Source organism: Octopus sinensis, linkage group LG18, assembly GCF_006345805.1.
Source record: "Octopus sinensis linkage group LG18, ASM634580v1, whole genome shotgun sequence".
Taxonomy (NCBI): domain Eukaryota; kingdom Metazoa; phylum Mollusca; class Cephalopoda; order Octopoda; family Octopodidae; genus Octopus; species Octopus sinensis.
The window spans coordinates 39086947-39113935 of NC_043014.1; the positions used below are offsets into that span (position 1 = coordinate 39086947).

The window sequence follows — 26989 nt, forward strand, 5'->3', positions numbered from 1 at the left end:
TGTCTTTGATCGTGTCTGCTTAGTCAATGCTGACCAAGGGTTATATAACAATAAACACACACATACATACATACATACATACACACACTCCTTTCTCCCTGCCCGACACACACACACACCTCTTCATATCTTTTTCTGTCAGTCTGGTGTCTGTCAGTTCTTCCTCTCTCTCTCTCTCTCTCTCTCTCTCTCTCTCAAATATACACAAACTACTCTCTAAGTTTGTCTACCGCACTCCTATTCTTCTACATTTCTCCCCTCTTCTTAATTATTCTGTCTTTCTCTCTCTCTTTCTGTTTATCTGTCAATCTGTCTGCCTGTCTGTCTGCCTGTCTGTCTGTCTGTCTGTCTGTCTGTCTCTCTCTCTCTCTCTCTCTCTCTCTCTCGTACCCATCATCACACAGTCATTCCTTTCCCTTTTCTCTATCTGCCTGCTGTTCTGTCTCTGCTCTGCTCTGCTCTGCTCACGTTGAAATCATTATTATTAGATCTAAATGAAAAGACCCCTTTATACATACATACATACATATATATATATGTAATTTTTAAAGATTCATTATCGCGGCAGAGGAAAGAGAGAACGAAAAAAAAAAAAAAGGCAAGGCAAGGCAAGCAGTTGGGTTACTATTTTCTGCTTGTTGGCATTTAGCATTCCGACGGCACCTGACGTCAGATGTAAATAAGGAATAGTAAGTTCAGTGAAAAAATGGCTCCCCACCATTCTGCAGCTGGTACTGCTTGTCATTTACTCCAGGCCGCACCAAAAAGTCGGCTGGAAATTAGATAATATTCTTGACCGCTAGTATTTATAATACAAGGCTGATGCGAAAGAGAGATACATATAGGTATATAAAAAAAAAAATACAACTCGAAAACAAAACAAAAAAATCGAAAACTACCAAACTGAAAACTGTTGATATTAAATAATAAAAAAGAAAAATGAAGAATCTGTATTCTATAGTTGGGGTGGATGAAAACGCAACATCTGAAGAAATTAAAAAGTCATATAAAAAACTGGCCAAGAAATTACATCCAGATAAAAACAAAAGCGAAGATGCCGAAGAAAAGTTTAAAGAACTTTCCAAAGCTTACGAAGTTCTAAAGAGTAAAGAGAGCCGGCAAGATTATGATTTCCAGCGAAAGTACTGTCAGAAAGGAGACGAAAGTAAGCGGTTTCAAACGAAAACCACATACGACCCTCGTTCGAGAACAAGGACTTTTAGGTTCTACGATTCACCGGAACAGGATAAGAGTTATGAAAATAAAACCAACGACAGCAATTTCAGCGATCAGTACCGACGCAAAGAAAGAAATGGTGGGGCAAAACAGGATAAGAGTTATGAAAATAAAACCAACGACAGCAATTTCAGCGATCAGTACCGACGCAAAGAAAGAAATGGTGGGGCAAAACAGAAGAAGAGTTATTACTTCAACAAGAGATCGAATTCGGATTCTTCCAGCTCGTCATCTTCGTTTCGGTCTTCTGCCGAAAGGAGTACTCCTCGTTCTACAAATCACATGAACGGACATAGAGAGAACTATGAAGAGCCTTTCGAGTATTACAATCGCACTTCTGCAACACAAAACGAACGGACACGAACAAGGTGAGTTAAACTTTGTGAAATGAAAAATTATTTTGTTTGCATGCACGCTCCCTACCATCACTACCACCTCGTGCGCGCGTGTGTGCGTGTGTTTTCGTTATGGATTTTCCACTGGACAGAAGACCTTATGTTGTTGTTGACAGAGCCTCTGAGAAGAATATAGGGATCTTTTTGGTTTGAACGGCAGTTTTTAACATAATTTCTAGGTAACTAAAAAATTTTAAACTTCGTATACTGGTAGAAAGTGTTTATAAAACACCTTTTTCTCTTGGCTTTATTGAGAAAATTCTATAGTTTGTGAGATATTTGTTGTTTTTTTTTCTTCAATTTCTTCAATTTCAACCAATCAATGACGTCTATTGAGGTAAAAAAAAAACATTCTGTGCCGTATGAATATGTCCCTCGTTTAAGAAACAGATTGGGTTTATTTACATTTCTGAAGAAAAAAAGGTACCCTTCCCCCCACCCCTAACCCTAACTAACCCTAACCCTAAAACAGATACTAGGGTCATAATTATGGGTGACAATTTCATATGACACTGCTAGAAAAAATTGCCGTTCAAACCGAAAAGATCCTATAGAATTTCTTTCGCCTCACCTCCTTCCCTGTTTTAATATAGACAAACCGGAGACCCCAGGAAATTTCCCGTACAGTGTCTCCTCCGCACACTCTTCTCAAGGGCCCTTTGCAAAATTGAAATTAAGAGCACTGCATGATTGCATTTTTTTTTAAAGAAAAGAACAAAAAAATTTAGTATAAAAATTTTGATAAATCAAAAGATAAACTTCGTGTTTCACTTAGTTATTACAGCTAATGAAATAAAGCCGTATAATAGCCCCGTAATGGCAGTGTCAGAGTAAAATGCCTTGTATTCTCTTACGTTCTTTACCTTCTCAGTTCATATCTATCTACTTTCTATCCTATCTGTATCTATTATATGTAAATATAAAGCAGTTAATCGTTTGCACGCCGAACAAAATACTTAGCAGCATTTTCCCTAAAATAATGTAGTAAATATTAACTATGCTCATTATAAATTTAGGAGGCACAAACTTTTTGTCACAGGGAGGGAAAATGCACGACATAAAATTTTTTGTACATATTAACTTTTATAAGTAAGAGGGAACGTTTGCTATGATACCAAGTAGATATTTTCCCGATTAATATAAAACAGCATTAAAGCGGCGAGCTGGCAGAACCGTTAGCACGCCGGGCGAAATGCTTAGCGGTATTTCGTCTGCCGCTACGTTCTGAGTTCAAATTCCGCCGAGGTTGACTTTGTCTTTCGTCCTTTCGGGATCGATAAATTAAGTAGCAGTAACGCACTGGGGTCGATATGATCGACTTAATCCGTTTGTTTGTCCTCTCTGTGTTTAGCCCCTTGTGGGCGATAAAGAAATAGGTATTTCGTCTGCCGTTACGTTCTGAGTTCAAATTCCGCCGAGGTCGACTTTGCCTTTCATCCTTCCGGGGTCGATAAATTAGTTACGCACTGGGGTCGATGCAATCGACTTAATCCCTTTGTCTGTCCTCTCTGTGTTTAGCTCCTTGTGGGCGATAAAGAAATAAGAACCGTTAGCACGCCGGAAAATGCTTTGTAGCATTTCATCCGCCTTTATGTTCCGAGCTCAGATTCCGCAGAGGTCGCCGTTGCCTTTTATCCTTTGGAGGTCGATAAAATAAGGACCAGTTGAACACTGGGGTCGATGTAATCGACTTACCCCTATCTCCGAAACTGCTGGCCTTGTGCCAAAATTTGAAATCAATATAAAACAGCGAGTGTCACTGGCCGTTCTCAGCGGCAAACACCATCGCGGTCATTATCGCGGGGCGCGGTTGAGCACTCTATTTGTTCTGGGATCGCCCCCGCCCTCTCTTTTTGCTCCCCTTTTATTTCTTTTCCCTTCTTATCTCCTTTCCTGCTTCTTTGTATTTTAAATCTTCTAATAAAATAAAGGTTCATATATAACAACTATACAACTGCTAAAACTCAGCCTTATGCCCGAGCAGATATTAGTATGGGTACTACTAAAGCAGTGTCAATGATGGTAGGCTGTCGAACTAAATGAATTGCGGTATTAAAGTGACATTATTTACGCCCTCTGTACAAGTTCCGCCAGTGGTTGACATTTTCCTTTATAATCTGTTCGGGTTTGACGAAATTAAGTCTGAAGGTAAATAGTGCGGTTGCCATAAACGACTACACCCTACGCTTACGAAGCAGTGACTTTGCGCCAAATTTAGAAATCGTTTATATTATCAGTACAGTAAAAGTGGCAGACAGCTGTTTTGCTGTATTTAGTTTCCATTCCGATAAAATTCTGAGTTCGAATTCCGCAGGAGTTGATTAGCCAACCACCTTCTTCAGGTAGGTTGGAGAGAATTGATTAAAAACAAAAAGAGTTCCCAGCATGTAGATGTTAGTCAATATAATTGACTATATAAGTTAATTATCTACACATTTGTGGCACTGAGCCAAGGTGAAAAATAACAAGTAATTAGTCTTATTATCACTAAAGCAGCGAGCTGGCAAGAATCGTTAGCACGGCAGGTAAAATCCTTAGCGGCATTTCGTCCGTCTTTACGTTCTAAGTTCAAATTCTGCCGGGGTTGACTTTGCCTTTCGGGGTCGATAAAAAAAGTATCAGTTAAACGCTGGGTCCATGTAACCGACTAGTCCCCTCCCACCAAAATTTCAGGTTTTATGTATTCAGTAGAAAGGGTTGTTGTTGTTGTTGTTGTTATTTAGGCGGATAGCTGACAGAATCGTTAGTATGCCGTTCTGAGTTCAAATTCTGCCGAGGTCGACTTTGCCTTTCATCCTTTCGGGGTCGATGAATTAAGTACCAGTGAAACATTGGGGGTGCGGGTGGGCGATCTAATCGACTAGACTTCTTCCACAAAATTTTAGGTCGTGTGCCTTTAGATAATAGAAAGGATTATTATTATTATTATTATTATTATTATTATTATTATTATTATTATTATTATTAATAATAATAATAATAATAAAACGGTGAGCTACCAGGATCGTTAGCACGACGGGGGAAATGCTTAGCGGCATTTCGCCCGTCTTTACGTCCTGAGTTCAAATTCTGCCGAGGTTGACTTTGCCTTTCACTCCTTCGGGGTCGATAAATTTGTACTAGTCAAGTATTGGGGAGGTCGATATGATTAACTTCCCCCACCCCTAAAAACAAAACTTTCGACCCTGTGACAAAATTTGAAACCATTATCATTAAGGCGGCGAGTTGGCAGAACCTTTAGCATTCCGGACGAAGTACATAGCGGCATTTCGTCCGTCTGTCGTTGAAATTCCACCCGGTCAGCTCTGCCTTTCATCGTTTTGAAGTCGATAAAATAAGTATCAGTGAAGTACTGGTGTAGATGTAATCGACTTCTTCCTCCTCTCAAAAATTTCTGGCCCTGTGCCAAAATTTAAAACCATTATTATTAAGGCAGCGTGTTGGAAGATTAGTTGGTACTCCGGACAAAATGCTTAGTGGCATTTCTTCCGACTCTTTACGCTCTGACTTCAAATGCTGCTGCGGTCGATTTTGCCATTCATTCATTTGGAATCGATAAAATAATACCTATTTCTTTATTACCCACAAGGGGCTAAACACAGAGGGGACAAACAAGGACAGACAAACGGATTAAGTCGATTACACCGACCCCAGTGCGTAACTGGTACTTTATTTAATCGACCCCGAAAGGATGAAAGGCAAAGTCTACCTCGGCGGAATTTGAACTCAGAACGTAACGGCAGACGAAATACGGCTACGCATTTCGCCCGGCGTGCTAACGTTTCTGCCAGCTTGCCGCCTTTTTAAAATAAGTACCAGTTGAGCACTGGGACCGATGTAATCGACTTATCCACTTCCACGAAATCCTAGCCTTGAGCTAAAATTTGAAACCATTATTATGAAGCGTGGTGGATTGGTGAAACCGTTAAAATGTTTCACAAAATGCCTTGAATTATTTATTCTGGCTCTTAATATTCAGTGTTCAAATCCTACCTTTCTTTTTCTTTTGCGCCCTTTTTAAAGCCTAACCAGGCTCATGGGCCCGGTTTCCCGGTTTCAATGGTGTATGTGTTCCCCCTAGCTGGACGGGACACCAGTCCATCGCAGCGTTACTCATTTTTGCCAGCTGAGTGGACTGGAGCAACGTGAAATGAAGTGTTTTGCTCAAGAATACAACGCGTCGCCCGGTCCAGGAATCGAAACCACAATCTTACGATCATGATGCTGACACCCTAACCACTAAGCCACGCGCCTCCACCTCAAATCCTGCCAATGCCAATTTTTCCATTCACATTTTTGAGAACGATACACAATGTATTAAGTCAAGTACATGGAACCCTATAAAAAATTTTCCAGCTGCGTGTCTAAATTAGGAGCATTCATCTTCCTCATCGAGGAGGACGATTGTGTCTGGCAAAACGCTTTGGTCATTCATTGCCTTGTACCTCTCCAGGATCATAAATCTAACCTTCAGCCATGTCAGTTCTCTAAGTATTCTCCGTACAAATTCCTCGGATCAACGAGTTTGTCTCTATGTGACTAGAAGGAGCAATTAATTCTGCCTCAAAGCACACGCTGCCGCCACAAACAAAACGGCCTTTGATCATAGGTTTCGTCAATCAAAGCTTCCAGTGATGCAACAGCAACTTTTGGCTTTGTACTAGAGCTGGCAAAAAACAGTGAACTGGTAGAATCGTTAGCGCATCAGACAAATGCTTACCAGTATTTCTTCCGGCTCTTTACGTTCTGAGTTCAAATGCCGCTGAGATCAACTTTGTCTTTCGTAGTATCTGTTGTATCTGTTGAGCACTGGAATCAATATAGACTCACCCTAACCTCTTCCCACTAAAATTGCTGGCCTTGTGTCAAAATTAGAAACAATTATTATAAGCTCTATTAGATGCTCTAATAGATTCTCTCTTGATTCCATTGAATCATATTTTGAACAATAACTATTGTTAATACTTTCGGTTTTAACTAAACTTAAAGTTAGGCCAATGAAATCATTTTTCTTTCCTGTAAAATATGAACTGAAGTTTCGAGTTAGACGAGTAGAATCAACGATATCTTCTGGTAAAGAAATGTTTGGGGACGGGCTTTCCTAGTTCTTAGGCTACATGCCAATGGCCACTCTGAGTTATTTCTCTTAGTTCATTTTATTTAAATTATGCAAATTACCTGAGCCATGAATGTGTTCTTTTTGCATAAGCCTAAATCCGTTGGCTACTGGAAATAAGATCGGTCAATAGTTCTGAAAGGCGGCGAGCTGGCAGAACCGTTAGCATGCCGTGTGAAATGCTTAGCAGTATTTCGTCTGCCGTTACGTTCTGAGTTGAATTCCGCCGAGGTCGACTTTGCCTTTCATCCTTTCGGAGGCGATTAAATAAGTACCAGTTACGCACTGGGGTCGATATAATCGACTTAATCCGTTTGTATGTCCTTGTTTGTCTCCTCTGTGTTTAGCCCCTTGAGGGTAGTAAAGAAATAGGTCAATAGTTCTGATGATAGTAGTTATTGAACCAGAAACACTGGTGCACGATTGCTCTCTTGCCTTCAAGCAATAGGCTTGTGCTTCTTTGATTGTATGTCAATTTTGAAAAATTCTTGATTCTCAAGATTATCTCTCCTTCTGCAGTGGAACTGCGCTTAATTGCCATTTGGTAATTATAATACGTCTTCAAGAGGATGATATGATTTTGATAAATCAAGAATTTAGAGGCGAAAACAATTTTAATTAGTCAAGAATTTGTGTTGTAAATGATAAACTTGTATTTGTTTATGTTGTTCAAATATCTGTCATTGGCCTCTGAGTTATTTCTCTGAGCCCATTTTTGTTTAAATAATACGTATAAAAGCCGGATAGCTTAGTCTCATTAGAAAATTGCAATATTTAAAGCTTTCCGGGGAAAAGCAAGCAAACAAGCAAAAAAAAGCCATTAATAATACAAATCAAATGAAATGGTTAGAAACAGTGACTGAAAGTGGATTTCGAAAACGGCTTCCTTGCACCTTTATTTATCTATATATTTTCAACTTATTGTGCTTTGGGTGTTCAAAACATACTCAAACAGGTTGAACAACTAAGACACAAAATTTTCTGATAAAAAGTAAATACTACTAGCTGACTTACTGTGAACAGTGAGAAATATATTTCGTAAAATTGTCTTTCCTCGTAGAAAACTGTTTTTAGAGGCCTATGCCACAATTCCCTTTAATTCTTGAATTAATTTTAATTCTTAGAATTAAAACTTTATGCGTGAAGAAACTGCTTGTATTTTACGTCGACCGACATAGACTACCACTAGTTTCTTAACACATGAATTGTTTAGTGTGGTTACCTAATAGCCTGTCCTTAGAAATGAGAATTTGTGTTGGCTGTTGGAAGGAAAGTTAGTACATACACACATTCATGCAAAAATGTATGCATGCATAAATACATATATGCAGCTAACATGCACTTTACTGGTACAATCTATAAGCGGAACAGTAAAAATATGCATGACTTTTCTGAAATTCAGCGTGTAACACATATCTGTTTTGTTATCCAAGTTCCAGCGGTAGAACATTGTTTCTGCGTTAGAAACTAGCTGCTTCCCCATGGGAAGACGTCAACCAATTAAAAAGAAACACATTCGTACATATACATAGTTATGCATTTATACTTATTGTGTACAGTCATGCATTGGGTCGGTCCACCGAACTATAAAGAGATAGCATGTTATCTTTGTCTTTTTTTATTGTTTGTGTTTCCAATTATTTTCTCTTGCGCGCGCGTGTGTGTGGTAAATGAAGAAGTGAAGCGATTCAGCAGTAGAAATAGAAGCTAGATGATGCCGAAACACCTCGAATGAACGTCATTAGTTCATGAATAGCAAGGGAGATAATTCTAAATCAAAAACAAAAAAATAAATTCAGACCTAATTTAATACAGCTTTTGTGCAAAATATCCTTTTTCATCATAACATATACATTGAGATCTGTGTTCTAAAGAATAAGTGTGAATGATCTTGAAGAGTGATTCACCAAAATAGTCAATAAGGGAGATAATTGTGAGAACGCAATTTTAATAGACTCCCATAATGAATCAGTACTCTATTTAGATTAAATTTATGGTCAAAAATTCAATTACTTGAGATCATTGACACCTCTCACTTGCAATGTCTTCACGATATAGCAGACAAAATTTCTATTTTATTTCATTTTCAGTTGGAAAAAAAAAAGCGTTTACTTGGTATTTTGACTGGCTAGAAATAGATCCCAAATCTCCCTTGGGATATTTACCTTTTGTCTTGTTTCAGTCATTGTATTGCGGCCATGCTGGGACATCGTCTTGAAACACCGCATGCTCGAGCGCTTTAGTCGAACAAATCGATTCAAATACTTAGTTTTTAAAGTCTGGTATCTTGTTCCGAACTGTTAGATTACGGGAACATAAACAAACCAACAACGGTTGCCAGGCGGTGGAGATGAGGCAAACAAAAACACATACACACACACACACACACATGAAGGGTTTCCACACAGTTTCTGTCTACTCACAAGCATTGGTCAATCTGGGGCTTAGTTAAAGACACTTGCTAAAGATGCCGTTCAGTGGGATTGAACCCAAAACGAGCTTCTTAACCACAAAGGCATGCCTGCACCTTAAAATCATTCTTTTAAATGACACATCGAATAATATGTTCCTAGATACATTATGTCTTGAAAACCTACGTGGTGGGCATAATTGGAACGTCCACATTTGATTGGTTCAACTGGAGCTGATACTGGATTAAGTAACAGAAGTACTTGCTTTTTAAGTTCTGAAATTTTAGAAATAAAAAAAAAAACAGAAAATATATACTTAGGCGCAGGCGTGGTTGTGTGGTAACAAACTTTCTTCCCAACATAATGGTTCCGGGTTCAGTCCCACTGCGTGGCACTTTGGGCAAGTTTCTTTTACCATAGCCTCGGGCCGACCAAAACCTTGTGAGTGGATTTGGTAGACGGAAATTGAAAGAAGCCCGTCGTGTATATATATATATATATATATATATATATATAATATATATATATATATATATATATATATATATATAATTATTAATATTAGGGAAGTTATTTCCGAGTCCACATGGGAGAGAAATTCAATTTAGTGGTACTAAAATAAATTTCTCGCTGTATTATATACATATATATAAATAGCATTAAGTGACAGAACCACCTTCAAGCAACTCAATCAACATTGAACGACATTATCTATGATAGAGATATATAAGATTACATTTTATCAAAATTCATATCTACAATTACTAATCTGAATCATATATTAAATCAAATTATTTAGACCACGCGCGTTTCATGACAATATATCTATCGGTATTGCTGAAATAGAAGGTCTCGAAATTCAATATCAAATTAATCCGACTATACTGCCAATCTTCAGGTCTAGATTATATAAAACTATTTTGCTATTACATCATATATAAAGACATGACAATCAACTAGAAATCGTCGAAATAATTTTTCATTACTAAAAAAAAAAGGACCTGGTGCCTGAAGTAGAAAGTATAATTTTTATTAAAGCGGCTAGCTGGTAGAATCGTTAGCGCGCTGAACGAAATGCTTAGCGGTAGATCGCCCGTCGCTACGTTCCAAGTTCAAATTCCGCCGAGGTTGACTTTACCTTTCGTCCTTTCGGGGTCGATAAATTAAGTACCAGTGAAACACTGGGATAGATGTAATCGATTAGCCCCCTCCCCCAAAATTTCAGGCCTTGTGCCTATTGTAGAAAGGATTATTATTATTATTATTAAGACGGTGAGCTGGCAGAATCGTTAGCACGGCTTTACGTTCTGAGTTCAAATGCTGTCGATATCTACTCTGTCTTTCTTTCTTTCGGGTTCGATAAAATAAGTGTCATTTGAGTACAGGGGTCTCTTTAATCAACTACCCACCTTCCCAAATTTTCAGGCGTTGTGTCTATAGTAGAAAGAATTATTATTATTTATACTATTAAGGCGGAAAACTGACAGAAACGTTAGTACAGCTTTATGTTCTGATATTCTATATTTAAGAGACGAGGAATTATGTACATTATTTACATTTGACGGATATTTGTCCTCATCTTGTTTGTTGTTAACACAACGTTTCGGCTGATATACTCTTCAGCCTTCATCAGGTGTCTTAGGGAATTTCGAACCTGGGCATATGGCGTAGTGGTTAAGAGCGCGGGCTACTAACCCCAAGATTCCGAGTTCGATTCCAGGCAGTGACCTGAATAATAATAATAATAATAATAATAATAATAATAATAATAATAATAATAATAATCTGGAAATAGAGGTAACCAGAATGTGGAATCTAAAAACAGAAACAATTCCTATCATAGTAGGTGCATTAGGCATGATAAAAAAAATATTCAGACAAATACATAACAAAAACATCAGGACTTACAAACACATATAACATACAGAAAATTGCACTACTAGGCACTGCACACATCCTACGCAGAACACTTTCCATACAATAACCATCAGAGCATCACAACAAATCACAGCACATACCTAAGGCACACAGAACTGCGCTCGGTAGTGAAGTGAAAGCACGCTATAAAAATAAAACAACTGAATAATAATAATAATAATAATAATAATAATAATAATAATAATAATAATAATAACATCGAAAAATATCTTAGGAATGAGGACCCAGGTTTGAGATTTCCCCAAGACACCTGATGACGGCTGGAGGGTATATCAGCTGAAACGTTGTGTTAATAACAAACAAGATGAGGTCAAATATCCGTCAAATGTAAATAATGTAAATAATGTAAATAATGTTTATGTTCTGCGTTCAAATGCCGCCGATATCTACTTTGCTTTTCGAGCGATGGGGGTTCGATATACAACTAGCATCTCCCACCAAATTTCAGTCCCATGTTCCATTCAAAATGGCGACGGGGTGCTAGAAGCAATAAAACGCTGATGTAAACAAATGCTGCTTCATTCCACATTTCTGTTTCGTTTCGTCCCTACAGATTTGTGGTATTGTGCTAATTTGAGAAACCCTGTTCATTACGAACAATGCATCGTCGTTGTTCTACTTCCAACAACCCCATGAATGTACTTATATAAAACACTTCTGCATTCCATCTCGTGATGATCATTTTTAGATGAACAAACGATGACTACTGACACTTCACCTGCCGCGGAGAAACGAACGAAACATCTTGAGAATCACGTCACTCTAAATATTTGTCAGCAGTCTGCACCCTCGTTTAATTCGTAGATATCTTTATTGTTTTTAGCACTGTTACCTGCTGTGTGTGTGTGTGTGTCTGTGTGTATGTCTGTCTGTCTGTCTGTCTGTATGTATGTATGTATGTATGTTTGTATGTATGTATGTATGTATGTATGTATGTGTGTACGTATGTATGTATGTATGTGCTTGACTGTGTACGTATAGGTATGTATTCATATACATAAGTATATGTATGTATATGTAAGTGTGCATACATGTCTATATGTATATATATATATATATATATATATATGTTTGTGTGTATATATATATGTATATATATATATTTGCATATGTATATGTATGTGAACGTGTATATATGCATTTATGCATGCACACACACACACACACATACATATATATATATATATATATATATATATATATATATATATTATATATATATATATATATATATATCTATATATATATATATATGTATATATATGTATATCTATATATATAAAACTCAACTTGTGTGTGTGTGTCTGTGTGTTTAACTTCCTGGCATATCTCCTTCTAGCCAACAAATCGTAGGACCACCAAAAATGGGTCACTTAAAGTTTAGGCGAATGAAAATTGAACTGCGCTATTTCTGTTCCGAAATTCATCTCGCAAGTGCAAAAATCGATAATGTGTTTGTTTAGGCCTTATCCCATGCATTGAATAGTGAACTTTACTCAGTCAGCTGTTTGACGTGAACTGTGTTCACCACGCGTGCAAGCATGCGTAAATTGCATGAAAAATAAAAATCAAGATATAAAAACGAATCGCCGTAAACATTGTAGAAATTCGACAAAGAAATGAATTTTCGGGATGTAGCCTGGAGGGTTTTTTTCGTATTAATCGTTTGGACTTTGTGAACACATACCAATTGTTTTCATAACATTTTTAACGCTTTGAATTAAATTGAGTCTGCAGTTTGAATCACTTTAACCAAATTTTAGCAGGCCGGATTTTTGATCACCACGATACATCGCCAGCGACTACCTGAAAACCGTTGAGAAATCTATATATATAAAACTCAACTTGTGTGTCTGTGTGTGTATCTGTGTGTGTACTGTGTGTTTAACTTTTGGATCTACCAAGTTTCATTATTAAGGATGGAAAGTAGTGTGTAGCAAATCTATATATATAAAGCTGAAGTTGTCTGTGTGTGGCAGGTTTGGTAGCCTTCAACTAACACTATCTCCTTCGAGACCCTGCAGCGCAAGTTGACCAAAATTGAGAGTATGATAGAAGAAGGCTTGCTCTTCATTCTGGAGAAAATAAAATTCAAATCGGACCATGTTAACACCAAAAATTATTTACATCAAAAAGGTGCTTTCTTTTCTATGAAATTCCCTATTTTTTTACGATTTATGACTGCTGTGTCGCCATTTTTCGGTGTATTTCAACTGAAAAAATGTTCACTGGAAAAGAATAACAAGTTGCATAATGCAAAATTTTTACTTTTCAAAAATTCCAATTCTAAAGGGTCGAAACAAACCCAAGTAACACCGGGTGATACTGCTAGTATATTATATATATATATATATATATATATATATAATATATATATAGATATATATATAATATATAATATATATATATAATATATACATATTATATGCATACATATATATGTATGTATGCATAGATAATATGTATTCATGCATATATATATATATATAATATATATATATATATATGTATGTATGTATGTATGCATATATATATATATGTATATATGTATGTATGCACATATATGTATGTATGCACACATATATATGTATGTATATATTGTTGTGTTGTTGTTGTTGTTGTTGTTATCATCATCATCATCATCATTATTATTATTATTATTATTATTATTATTATTATTATTATTATTATTATTGTGTTCAATCCAGAAAGTAGAGGTGAAATTGTTTTGCCTAGATGCACGAATATAAATACGTAAAAATGACACAAATAACACGAGTAAATTTATGAGCCAAAGAGGAGAGAACCAGGCAAATAATAATTGAAGTTAGATAAACAAAAGGTTCGTGCCTGAAAAGCGTAGAAATATAAAGCAAAAAGAACCATTGTCAAAGAAGTTCAGAATGCAGCTCATTACCCACCAAAGAAGAAAACAAGGGAGTCTGATGTTCGGGAGATACTTTCATATATATATATATATTATTATATATATAATAATATATATATATATATTATTATATATACAAAATGAGAAAATGGAGAAATATATCTAAATCAATCATCAACTATCAGATAATACCCCATCAATACTTTATTAGCTTGTTGGGTACTTCTCTAGCAGTAGATTGGATATATGTTATCCCATGGAGGTTGAATTTACAACCCCTATCTCATTTTATATATATATATATATATATTATATATTATATATATATTATATAATATATATATATATATATATAATATATAGGATTCGCTAGTACTGGGTGTCTGGCATGGTTTGTCCGATTTACAGATATCGGACGGGTATGTTTGATTCTTTGAACTACATTTTTTACCTATATATATATATATATATAGGGGATGTGTGTGTGTGTGAAGGTGTGTGGCCTAGCAGTTACAGTGTTGCACTCACGATCGGTAGATCGTTGGTTCAACCGGATTGGGCAGTGTTTTGGGTTCTTGAGCAAAGCACTTCATTTCACGTTACTCAGCGAGCATTTCGTTATCTGACGTATGGCACACTTGTACACCTCTACAGGCAATATCTATGAGGTAAAGAGGAGTTAAACAGATAATATGCGGACTTAGATAAGCATAAGCACGTCTGGAAAGTGTAGAAATATATAGGGTTCTGTAACCGCTACCAACAATCTAATGTAAACACCTTATTCGTTGCCATCAATACATGAGACAACTAATGAATATCATAATCATATTACTTGAATATATTCATAAAATATGAATTGAAACTATAGACTATATTACGAGACTAGGGCTGGACCCAGCTATTGAATTCTACTCTACAACATAACTTTTGAATGATAAGACATAGATTGATTAAGGGATTTTTTTCTTTCGGTATAGTACGTACCTTATGAGCTGGGAAACATAATATTTGTAAACTGTTATCTAAAGGCAGGAGAAGATAGTGTGTTAATTCCATTAGTAAGGTGCTTAGCACTGAAATGCTTAATGGAGCTTGCAAAATTTTTCTCACAAAAAACTGTTATGATATCAATGATTCATTGGGATTTTAAGATAAACTATATTTCGGTAACCATTGAAAATATTTTTCGTACGTTTAAACCAAAAATTGGCTTGTGCCACAAAATGTTTTTTGACTTATTTTTGTGTTCTGTAATATTAGAACGGATTGTGTATTATACTTCATCTGTAAAGCCGCTATTGCGAAAAACCTCATTATAATGATATGCACTAATGAACAAAGCCTTATCTTAAGATAATCACAATATACTTTTACTTACGCTAGGGATTATATTTCTTACAATGCTGAATGGTTCATTGGATTATTTTTTATCGATATAAGTAATCTTTCTCTGCTTTATAGCAATTTCGTAAACTTGTGTTCCTTAACTTGTTGCGCTAAATGAATTCATAAGGGGTTACCTGAAGCTATCTAATTCATGAACATTCATAGAGCGAGAGACTAAAGGCAGCTAAGTGGACTGGAGCAACGTGAACTTAGGTGTTTTGCTCGATCCAGGAATCGAAACTGCAATCTGGTGAAAGATAAAGATTTGAGAAAGGATCTGGTTATAGAATGATGAAATTAAATAATATCAAACTGGATAGAAGTAATGCAGTTAACCCATTCTGTTATTGATATAAAATTGTTCTCTAGTTGCACAAAAATTATGTTTTTATTAAGGCGGCGAGCTGGCAGAACCGTTAGCACGCTGGGCGAAATGCGTAGTTCAAATTCAGCCGAGGTCGACTTTGCCTTTCATCCTTTCGGGGTCGATAAATTAAGTACCAGTTACGCACTGGGGTCGATATAATCGATTTAATCCGTTTGTCTGTCCTTATTTGTCCTCTCTGTGTTTAGCCCCTTGTGGGTAGTAAAGAAACAGGTATTTCGTCTTCTGTTACGTTCTGAATTCAAATTCCACCGAAGTCGACTTTGCCTTTCATCCTTCCGGGGTCGATTAAATAAGTACCAGTAACGCACTGGTGTCAATATAATCGACTTAATCCGTTTGTCTGTCCTTGTCTGTCCCCTCTGTGTTTAGCCCCTTGAGGGCAGTAAAGAAATAAGAAAAATTACGTTTTTATTCTAAGTGCTATTGAATCTAGGATTTGCTTACTAACTTCGCTAGTTCGATTTTAGCGGTGTTGACTAATACGTATTTAGGGGTAGCAGAACAATTAACTTCTGATGTGCTTGAAACTAAATACTCTACCTTGTTGTTTATATTGAGGGTAATGGCGACTTCTTTAGCTTCAAGGTTTGTGGAGCCTAAGGTATTAGTGCCAAATTTCTTGTTATTTTTTGTCAGTAATATTTTTAGATAATTGTCTGTTATATGTGGTTCTACCCATGCCATAAAAATTGTTGTCTTACACAATGGATACATGAATTCTTTTATTCATTTGCAATTTTGTAATGATAAAGAGCCTTTTCTGTATGTTTGTATGTGGAGGGATAGATAGATAGATAGATAGATAGATAGATAGATAGATAGATAGATAGATAGATAGATAGATAGATAGATAGATAGATAGAGAAAAAGAAATAGAAAAAGAAATAGAAAGAGAGGGAGGGAATATCACGTCTGCATACGTACGCAATGTCCCTGTCTCTCCCCCTTTTCCTCCGTCACACATCGACAAACAAATATTACGTATGCGAGTTTGTGTAATCTCACTAACTTCGACAATGATTGAGCTATGTGTTTTGATCGTCTTCCTAACCTTAACCTCCTCTTGACTGCATTAATAGCGTTGATGATATTTTAAAAAGATTGCAAACGTACTTTCTCTCAGAGGACCATCTACTTCTCATCTTTCAAACGCGTTAGGTGTTTGGTTACACGCTACCACTTCGCAGCTCATTCTCTCTTCCTCTGTTCATTCTACTAATTCGTAGACGTGAAAAACCTTTTGTTGTTGGAGTAAGAGACGTTTCTCTTGCTGGTGGTTGTCTGCGCATGATCGATATCGTGTTACACAATAGGTATCACACGCGCTACATGAATGATTTTACGCCAGACACCGAATTCACGTGCAGACACGGGTGCCTTTACCTAGTCGCGCCATATGGCAAAAATAAACACCCAAATCTCATTCAAATAGCTATCACTTTTAAAAGTGGCCTTGGATCTTTTCGGTTTGAACGGCAGTTTTTAACATAATTTCTAAGTAACTAAAAAAATTTAAACTTCGTATACTGGTAGAATGTGTTTATAAAACATCTTTCTCTCTTGGCTTTATTGAGAAAATTCTATTGTTTGTAAGATATTTCTTGTTTTTTTTCTTCAATTTCTGCAATTTCAACCAATCACTGACGTCTATTGAGGTAAAAAAAAAAACATTCTGTGCCGTATGAATATGTCCCTCGTTTAAGAAACAGATTGGGTTTATTTACATTTGTGAAGAAAAGAAGATACCCTTCCCCCACCCTAACCCTAAAACAGATTGAAATGCAATAGATCGATACTAGGATCATAATTATGGGTGACAATTTCATATGACACCGCTAGAAAAACTGCCGTTCAAACCGAAAAGAACCCTGGCCTTTCCTACATGATCCCCGAAAATGTGATGAGTTGGTCGTGGCTAGAATGTCTTTGATCAAAGGCCCAAGCCGATGAGGGCTGCTATGAGTTTAGACGACACCAACAACAAGAATATCAAAAACTAAATTCATTGATAAATCTGGTGAAAACTCATGTTATATTTGTACCGGTTTGTAAGTTGTGCAGGCATGAGAAGCTCGCTTTAGAACCGCATGGTTTCAAGTTCAGTTCCTCTGCGCGGCATCTTGGGCTAATGCCTTCAGCCATAGTCCCGGGTCGACCAATGCCTTGTGAGTAAATTTGCTTGTCGGAAACTGTCTGGAAGCCCAGTGTGTGTGTGTTTTGAGTATTTGTACATCCTATCACTTGACAATCGTTGTTGGTTTGTTTATGTCCCTTTAACTTGGCAATTCTGCAGAAGACCATAGAATAACTACCAGACTTAAAATAAGTACTGGTGTTGATTTGTTCAACTACAGTCCTTCAAAGCGTTGCTCTAACATGGTTGCAGTCCAATGAGTGAAACAAGTAATAGATACTGCTATCAGCCACAGCAACGCTTGTTAATTTATACAGTAACTTATAGTGGTAAAACATATAAAAACCTCGAAAGCCACGACTTGACTGATTTTTTTTAGTATTAAATGGGGGAAGAGATAAATCTTGTTTTGATTGGGGGAAGGGAAAGTCTGCTGTCAAATAGCTTTACCTGAAGATGTGGGAAGTCGGTTCGTCTAATTTGGAGGTTCTTAACCCGGACGGAATTGCAGCGAGCAGGCAGAAATGTTAGAACGCCAGGTGAAATGCCTAGTGGGTATTTCGTCCGCCTTTACGTTCTGAGTTCAAATTCCTCAGAGGCTGGCTTTGCCTTTCATTCGTTGAGGTCGACTTTGCCTTTCACTTTTTCGGGGTCGATAAGATAAGTACCAGTTAGGTAATGAGGTCAATGTGATCAATTCAACCACTCTTGGGTATAAGTATAAAAACTGCATCCGTCTACCAAGCCATGTCGAGCCAAAGTGTCAGAGTAGGCTCATGAAACTAGTGTGATCCCACGCTATTTTCTGATGGAGAGAAAATGCTGAAGCCTTCGTCTTGCAGTGGGTTGAACATGAGCAATCCAATCCAGTCTAACTTGAATGAAAAAGTGGATGGGCTCTGGATGTTTAGAAAAGTGTTTGTTTAAACTAAAGTATTTAAACCAGATACAATTCTTATTTTTTAAACTTATTTTTAAAAATTGTTTGTCGGGGTTAAGATTTAAAAAAAAAAAGGAAGGACATTGTGTTATCAGTAAGCAGAAATATAATTAATGTACCATGGTATAAAGAACCCTTGTGTATAAGGAACTCCCTAATTTTGGGGGTTTAACATTTGGAAAAAAGGTTTTGTAAGGGATTATAATACTATCCATGTATAAAAAAACTCCCATATTTTTTTAACCTAATTTTTGACGAAAAAGGGTTCTTTATACAGGTTAAAATACGGTGATTTCGTTATGTAAAAATTTCCAAACAAAAGCAAAAATCAACAATAATTTTCCGTATTTCTTCCTCCCTCTCTCTCTCTCTCTCTCTCTCTCTCTCTCTCTCTCTCTCTCTTTCCCTCCACAACCAACTAGCTGTCTTATTCCCCTCTCTTTTTACCTCTCTCCCCTCATCCAAGAACATAATAATTTTTTTTTTAATATATACATTCTAACTATCCTACACAATTTATCTTAACTTACCACTGTTTTCACACTCGATAACTTTAGTAATAGCATCATGAACACGAATATTGTTTTGTTATCCAGATTTGCCGGAATGATTTCAGATAAGATAATAATGTTTTTGTTCGGAATACAAAAGCATAGACAACAAATAGGATTAACAATCTTGATTTCTCATTCAGATTAGAATATCAGGTTAATTAGAAGGAAATTTAGTGGGAAATATTCTCATATATACAACATCTATTATATAAAATCCGTTCTGTCTGTCTTCTGGGATCTCGGGCATCTTCCATCCGATAGCGCTCAAATTTGATATGTAGATACCGACGGTATCAGGGCGTGTATAAGTCTTGAAAAAATTACAAAAATCGATTCCAGAGTGGTGCAAAAGTTTGGACCCACAAGCAATTCATTATATAACAATTTACAGTTTACAATAAGTGTTCGAACTGGTTTCTACCTTCTTCCGTGCAAACGTTTGGACTCATAGCAATTTACGGTTTCCAACAAGTGTTCAAATTGATTTCCACCTTCTCCCAAACACTTTCTTACTCGGGAGACACATGATCTTTGCACATTTCTAAGCACAGAGTTATTCACTCTTATAGTTTCAATTTCTTGTGTGATGTTATCTTCTAGTACTTGTAATGTTCTTGGCCCGTTAGCATAAAACATTGATTTAAGATATCCCCATAAGAAAAAATCTAAAGGACTCAAATCCAGAGATCTTGGTGGCCATTCAACCGGTCCTTGAAACAAATTCATTTTCTTGGAAATATATTGTCCAAAACACTGCGCACATCTTTGGTATAATATAGCGGTGCTCCATCCTGTTGAAACTACATTTCTCGTCGAACTGCCATTGATACGTCATCTAGGCATGGCATAAGGAATGTTTTTAATGAATGAAAGTATGACTCACTCGTTACCGTGTTTAGGAAGAAATAAGGACCAATTATTGTACTTCTCCATATAGACACCCACATCATAATCCTTGGATAGTGATATGATAATTAAATGATCAAAATCATGTTAAAGATAAGAAATACTTTTTTGTAATTTCTCTATGCGTCCAAACTTTTGCACTACACTGTATACGTATAAATATATATATATATAATATATATATATATATATATATATATATATATATATATATATATATGTATATAAATATATATTATATATATGTATATAAATATATATATGTATATATATATATATGTATATAAATATGTATATACATGTATATAAATATATATATATGTATATGTATAAGGTCAGGACGCTATGATAGATCGTTAGCTCCTACACGCATTTTTTTTCTCTCCTTGTTTTTTTTTTTCTGTGTTTCTGTCGAAGAGCGTAGGCTCGAAACGTAAAAGACTTTTTCTATTTCTATTCCTGAGCGCTATACTAATACATTTGTTTGTTTGTACTCCACCTGCCTTCGTCTTTTGTTTATTTTCGTAAACCTTCCCGTTATATGTATATATACGTATATAAATATATATATGTGTGTGTGTGTGTGTGTGTGTGTGTATATACGTATATATATATATATATATATATATATATGTATATATATATATGCATATAAATATACATTTGTGTGTGTGTATATATATATATATATATATATATACGTATATGGTACAATTTAGCTCATAAAGAGTATGGAGCATTTAAGTTGCTGTTGTATGTCCTTACATCACTATGCCAGGTGAATTCGTATCAGAGCCAAAAAAGCAAATTTATGAAGGTCATGGGAGAGAGAGAGAGAGGTGGGGTGTTATTTGGCCGAATTTGCCCATCAATGTTAGACAGCATACGATAATAGTATGGCTGCACTTTGTGCGTAATATATTTGCATCTGATCTATTATTCCAGACTGTTCTCAAGTTTCACTTTAAATTTTTGTAATATAAGGTTGTGAGGTTAAGACGATTCAGACGGGGTGCAGGTATTATCTGCCAAGCTGCAAGATGCAAACAATTAACACTCACCTTTTACAGACACACTCATTCACATTCACAAATCCACTTTATAATACGTATATGTGAATTATGCGTGCGTATACACATACATACATATATATATATATATATATATATATATATATAATATATATATATATATATATATATATATATATATATGGATATATGTATGAATGTATGTGTGTATGTAAGATGTATGTATGTATGCATGTATGTATGAATGTGTGTATGTATGAATGTGTGCATGTGTGTATATTTTAAGTGTACACATAGCAAAACAAACCATCTGTATTCCATTTGCTTTTTGCCTGAACACTGACGAAAGAGATGGTACACTTAGTATGCCCTCCCTTTTATTTCTATTTGCCTCTCTCTCTCTCTCTCTCTCTCCACACACACATTCACACACACACACACACAACACACACACACACACACACATTTTTCTCTTTTTGTTTGTGCGTTTGCATGCATGTAGGTGTGTTGTATGCGTGTGTGCCATTGCATATGTTATTGGATATACATTCTTATCTTGAAAGTTAACCGGGTCACGACAATAAAACTAGTTTGCTAGTCTCGGCTATTTCTGGCAAAATACAACGAGAATACTGCTCACTCAGGACAGATTACCACTCAGTACCAGACAGTGGCTCTCATGGCTTTTGATCTTAACTGATTGGAAGTGTTATCATGTACATTGTTTTGTCTTGGTATAAAAGATGAGCTACCGCGAATATTCTGCTCAATACCACAGATTTGCTTGTCAGTTGTTTCACCTCAACTTGTTGAGCATGTCCCTTGGTGACTGACGATATGTGCATCTTTGATCACCAGCAGAAGTTAAGGGGGAGCATCATAGCCATGTGCTGAGAGGAATTCTTTAGGGGTTGAATAATTCACCTCTGGAAACATGGGTGTTTCGTTCATCATCCTCAAACAACCCTTATTTAGGGACCATTGGAGCGGGATGGGCTACTCGACCTGAAGAAAATTATAACTGGTCCCCCACCTGTAAGGTCATGTGCTGTTTATCTTGGTATAATATCACCATGTCACGCACATATGGTTGTGATGCATGTGCCTGGTGCACCCTTATCAGACAGGTAATTATGATGGGTATACTAGGCTTCGTATATTTTATCCCAGTGTCATTTTTATGGCATGCACTGCTTTGTCACTCAATAATGATAATAATAATAATGATAATAATAATAATAATAATAATAATAATAATAATATAATAATAATAATAATAATAATAATAATAAAATATTGGATGATTGTATAATTATATGCGCTAAGAATTCAAATCCCTCCTAGGTCAACTTAGCCTTTCTTCTCGGTGTCAGTAAAATAAAGAACCAGTTCACAATAGTAAATTGGCGGAATTGTTAGAGCATTGGACGAGATACCTTGTCGTATTCGTTCCAACTCTGTACGATCTGAGGTCATTACCCGCTTTCACATCACTACCTAGTCATTGGGTACCTTTTGCAAATCTTACTCAGTTGCATGAATTCGAATCAGCATCCCGTTTTTAGCGTAAATTCCTCCATTCTCTATTCTTGGGAATCTCTGACAGTGGCATAAAAGCTGTGTGGCTTAGTGGTTAGGATGTTGCACTCAAGATCGCATGGTTGTGGTTTCAATTCCTGGACTGAGCAATATGTTGTGTTCTGTAGCAAAACACTTCGTTTCACGTTGCGCCAGTCCACTCAACGGGCAAAAATGAGTAATCCAGCGACGGACCAGTGCCTCAACAAGAGAGTGAGTATATACGCCACAGAATCCGGGAAACCGGTCTGAAGAGTCTATGGCTCAGGAAGGACCTTTGATCCTGACTGTGGTGTAGCTAGAATGTGTAAGGCGGCGAGCTGGCAGAACCGTTAGCGTGCCAGGTGAAATTCTTAGCGGTATTTCGCCTGCCGTTACGTTCTAAGTTCAAATTCCGCCGAGGTCGACTTTGCCTTTCATCCTTTCGGGGTCGATTAAATAAGAACCAGTTACGCACTGGGGTCGATGTAATCGACTTAATTCCCTTGTCGGTCCTTGTTTGTCCCCTCTATGTTTAGCTCCTTGTGGGCAATAAAGAAATGAGAATGTGTACGATCTGGAATAGCCTTTGAGTTCACAGCTCCCTTCTTCTCCGGGACCCCAAGCCTATACAGGGTTATACGGCAGACCCCAAAGTATCACTATTGATAAAAGTATCGCCCGGCTGAACTGTCCCTCCTCGCTCCACCTCCTATACTACTCTCTTCTGCAAACTATCGGCTCAAGGATGCTAAACCCCCACTCTCTCTCTCTTCTAAGCAAATAAAATAAAAGCGGTTGGCATAGCTGTGTATAATAGCAATGAGCTGTCTGATATACATATCAATGAAAGCAACCTACATTTAGTGAATGTTGTGATATTTGATGACACCAACATATATTTATGTATACTACTCGGGAACCCGACTCTGCTATCCACCTCACTGTACACACAATTTCATAACAAATACTTCTTTTTTCCCCGCGCTACTTTACCTCTGTATTCTTTGCTTCATATTTTCTTCTTTCGTCTTTATTCTTCTCCCATTGGCTTCTTTTATTTATATTCTATATTCTTTACGGAGATGTACTTGCATAGCATGTGATTTGATCTGAGATCGTGTGCTGAAACGAAAACAATTGCAGCGTGGAAGGTGTTTGTAAGCCATTTAAGAAAACACCTTCCGCGCTGCAATTGTGGTCTATATTCTTTCTTTTCTCTTTTCCCTCTTCTACTTCTTCCTTTCTATTTTTTTTCTCCATGGGGTCAATCTGTTCTGTTACCACTTGATCTAACCCTGCCAAAGTTTCTAACCAGAACCCAAATCGTATTATATGCTACACTTACTGGGGACATGTTAATTTTTCTAGTTGATTTCTACTTTGTTAGGAAACCTTTATCTCAAACCGGACTCACTTTGTTTGGGGTGGTGATATTGCTTTAATATATAGCACTAACCTCAAGGTATAAGGCGGCGAGCTGGCAGAAACGTTAGCACGCCGGGCGAAATGCGTAGCCGTATTTCGTCTGCCGTTACGTTCTGAGTTCAAATTCCGCCGAGGTTGACTTTGCCTTTCATCCTTTCGGGGTCGATAAATTAAGTACCAGTTACCCACTGGGGTCGATATAATCGACTTAATCCGTTTTTCTGTCCTTGTTAGTCCTCCCTGTGTTTAGCCCTTTCTGGGTAGTAAAGAAATAGATATTGCTTTAATATACATCACTAACCTCAAGGTATAATGGTTTCTTACAACAATGAGAGAGCCTCTTCATGGTCGGTCAACCTGCTCGTGAAAGAATGCTAATCTCTCTGCAATCACCTATAAAAGGTGGGGAACACTCTGAAAGCTTTATAACCCCTAGGCTAGCATTTCCCATCCTTTTAACATCGTAACCCGTTTTGGTTAGTTAATAATCCTCTGTAGTACTTATTTTAATAATTGAGTTCTCAAAGAGCAAACACAAAATTTGTGGGAACGGAAACGAAAACGGTCGTGTCTGTGTGGTAAGAAACTTGCTTCCCAAGTCACATGGTTCCGGGCTTAATACCCCTGCGTGGAACCTTGGACATGTGACTTCTTCAGTAGCCTTGGACCGACCAAAGTTTTGTGAGTAGATTCGGTAGACGGAAACTGAAAGAAGCCCACCGTATATATATACGTGTGTGTGTGTCTGTGTCTCTCCTCTACCACTGCTTGACAACTGGCATTGGTATGTTTACGTCCCTGTAACTTAGTGATTCGGAGAAAGAGACCGATATAATGAGTATCAGGCTTTAAAAAAAATAAGTACTGAAGACAACTTGTTCGACTAAAATTCTTCCTGGAGTGCTACAGCATGGCCACAGTCTAATGACTAAAATAAGTAAACGGTAAAAATCTCTTGGGTGAATGCAGTCAGCTAGCACAAAAAGAGTATATGGTGCAGGCATGACTGTGTAGGCAAACGAATAGATTTGGATGTTAGCCGTGTGTGAGGCTTCGAAATAACTGAAAATTTGTATAAACACGAACCAGAGGCTGTGATAGAGAATGAAAATTACAGGATTTTATGGGACTTCTCATAAAGACTGGCCGCACTAATGAAGCAAAATGATCAGGTATGAATAGATAGGACAAAATAAAGGCGCAGGAGTGGCTGTGTGGTAAGTAGCTTGTTTACCAACCACATGGTTCCGGGTTCAGTCCCACTGCGTGGCACCTTAGGCAAGTGTCTTCTACTATAGCCTTGGACCAACCAAAGCCTTGTGAGTGGATTTGGTAGACGGAAACTGAAAGAAACCCATAGTATATATGTAAATATATATATATGTGCGTGTGTGTTTGTGTGTCTGTGTTTGCCCCAACCAACATCGCTTGACAACCGATGTTGGTGTGTTTATGTCCCCGTAACCTAGCGGTTCGGCAAAAGAGACCGATAGAATAAGTACTAGGCTTACAAAGAATAAGTCCCGAGGTCGAGTTGCTCGATTAAAGGCGGTGCTCCAGCATGGCCGCAGTCAAATGACTGAAACAAGTAAAAGAGTAAAAGAGAGTGTAAGATGATAAACTTTGCAATACCCTGTAATAATAGAGTGGATATTAAAAAATTTGGAAAAACTGAGAAAAACCAGAGAGGTAAAGCGATTGTGGAAGGCAGAAGACGACAATTATTTCTGTGGTAATTCTCTGGTAATTTCTGTGGTAATTCGTGCAGAATACCCAAACAGCTACCTAAGAAGCTGAAAGAAGCTTAGAGGCCGCGAGCTGGCAGAAACGTTAGCGAGCCGGGCAAAATGCTTAGCCATATTTCGTTCTGAGTTCAAATTCCGCCGAGGTCAACTTTGCCTTTCATCCTTTCGAGATCGATAAATTAAGTACCAGTTACGCACTGGGGTTGATGTAATCGACTTAATCCCTTTGTCTGACCTTGTTTTGTCCTCTCTGTGTTTAGCCCCTTGTGAATAGTAAAGAAATAGGTATTTCGTCTGCCGTTACGTTCTGAGTTCAAATTCCGCCGAGGTCCCCTCTATGTTTAGCCCTTTGTGGGCAATAAAGAAATAAGAAGCTGAAAGATATTGGAATTGAGATTTGCATTACCGGCCTGCATAGACGTGCAATCCTATATTCTGCATCCCAAGAAAGATTTTTTAGTTTTCGGAGATTTGTTGTTGCCATACCTCAAGACAACATCCCTGCTAACTAATGAAATATGTAATAGTTATAGGATAATAATAATAATAATAATAATAATAATAATTATCATTACTAGTGGGACCCATGGAATTTCCACGGAATGAAAAAATTAAGAGGACCTATTTAAGAAAGAAAGGATGACTTGCATTTTTTATCGGATTCATAGTTTAGCTTTCTTTAAATATTCTTGACGTTCGTCTACGTTCATTTCCTCACGTCTCCGCCGGTGTTATCTTTTACCTCTTTTTATTATATTTTCTCGCTGTTTCTTTCTGATCCGTGCTCTATATCTGCGCATTCTTTCTCGGACAGCTTGCAACCGTGCTTTTTGTGTATCCTGATTTGAGGCTAAATTAACGCTTAAAAAACAAATACAAATTTTTTCAAGCGAGCAGACGATAAATAATTACACTTATGCGCATGCGTTAAGTG

General features: G+C 37.0%; 1 protein-coding gene across 2 annotated transcripts in view; it reads left to right on the top strand.

Annotated features, from left to right (window-relative positions):
• The first annotated feature begins 410 nt into the window (after positions 1 to 410).
• Positions 411 to 26989, top strand: part of LOC115221504 (meiotically up-regulated gene 185 protein) — an 82245-nt gene continuing 55666 nt past the window's right edge. Inside the window, exon 1 of one of the 2 annotated variants that reach the window (XR_003882638.2) lies at positions 411 to 1604. Coding sequence is in view for 1 of the 2 variants with exons in the window: in XM_029791702.2 (XP_029647562.1) it covers positions 940 to 1604 (665 nt within the window). In the remaining variant the exon portion in view is untranslated. The remainder of the gene's footprint in view (positions 1605 to 26989) is intronic. The other variant, XM_029791702.2, reaches the window with a different exon arrangement.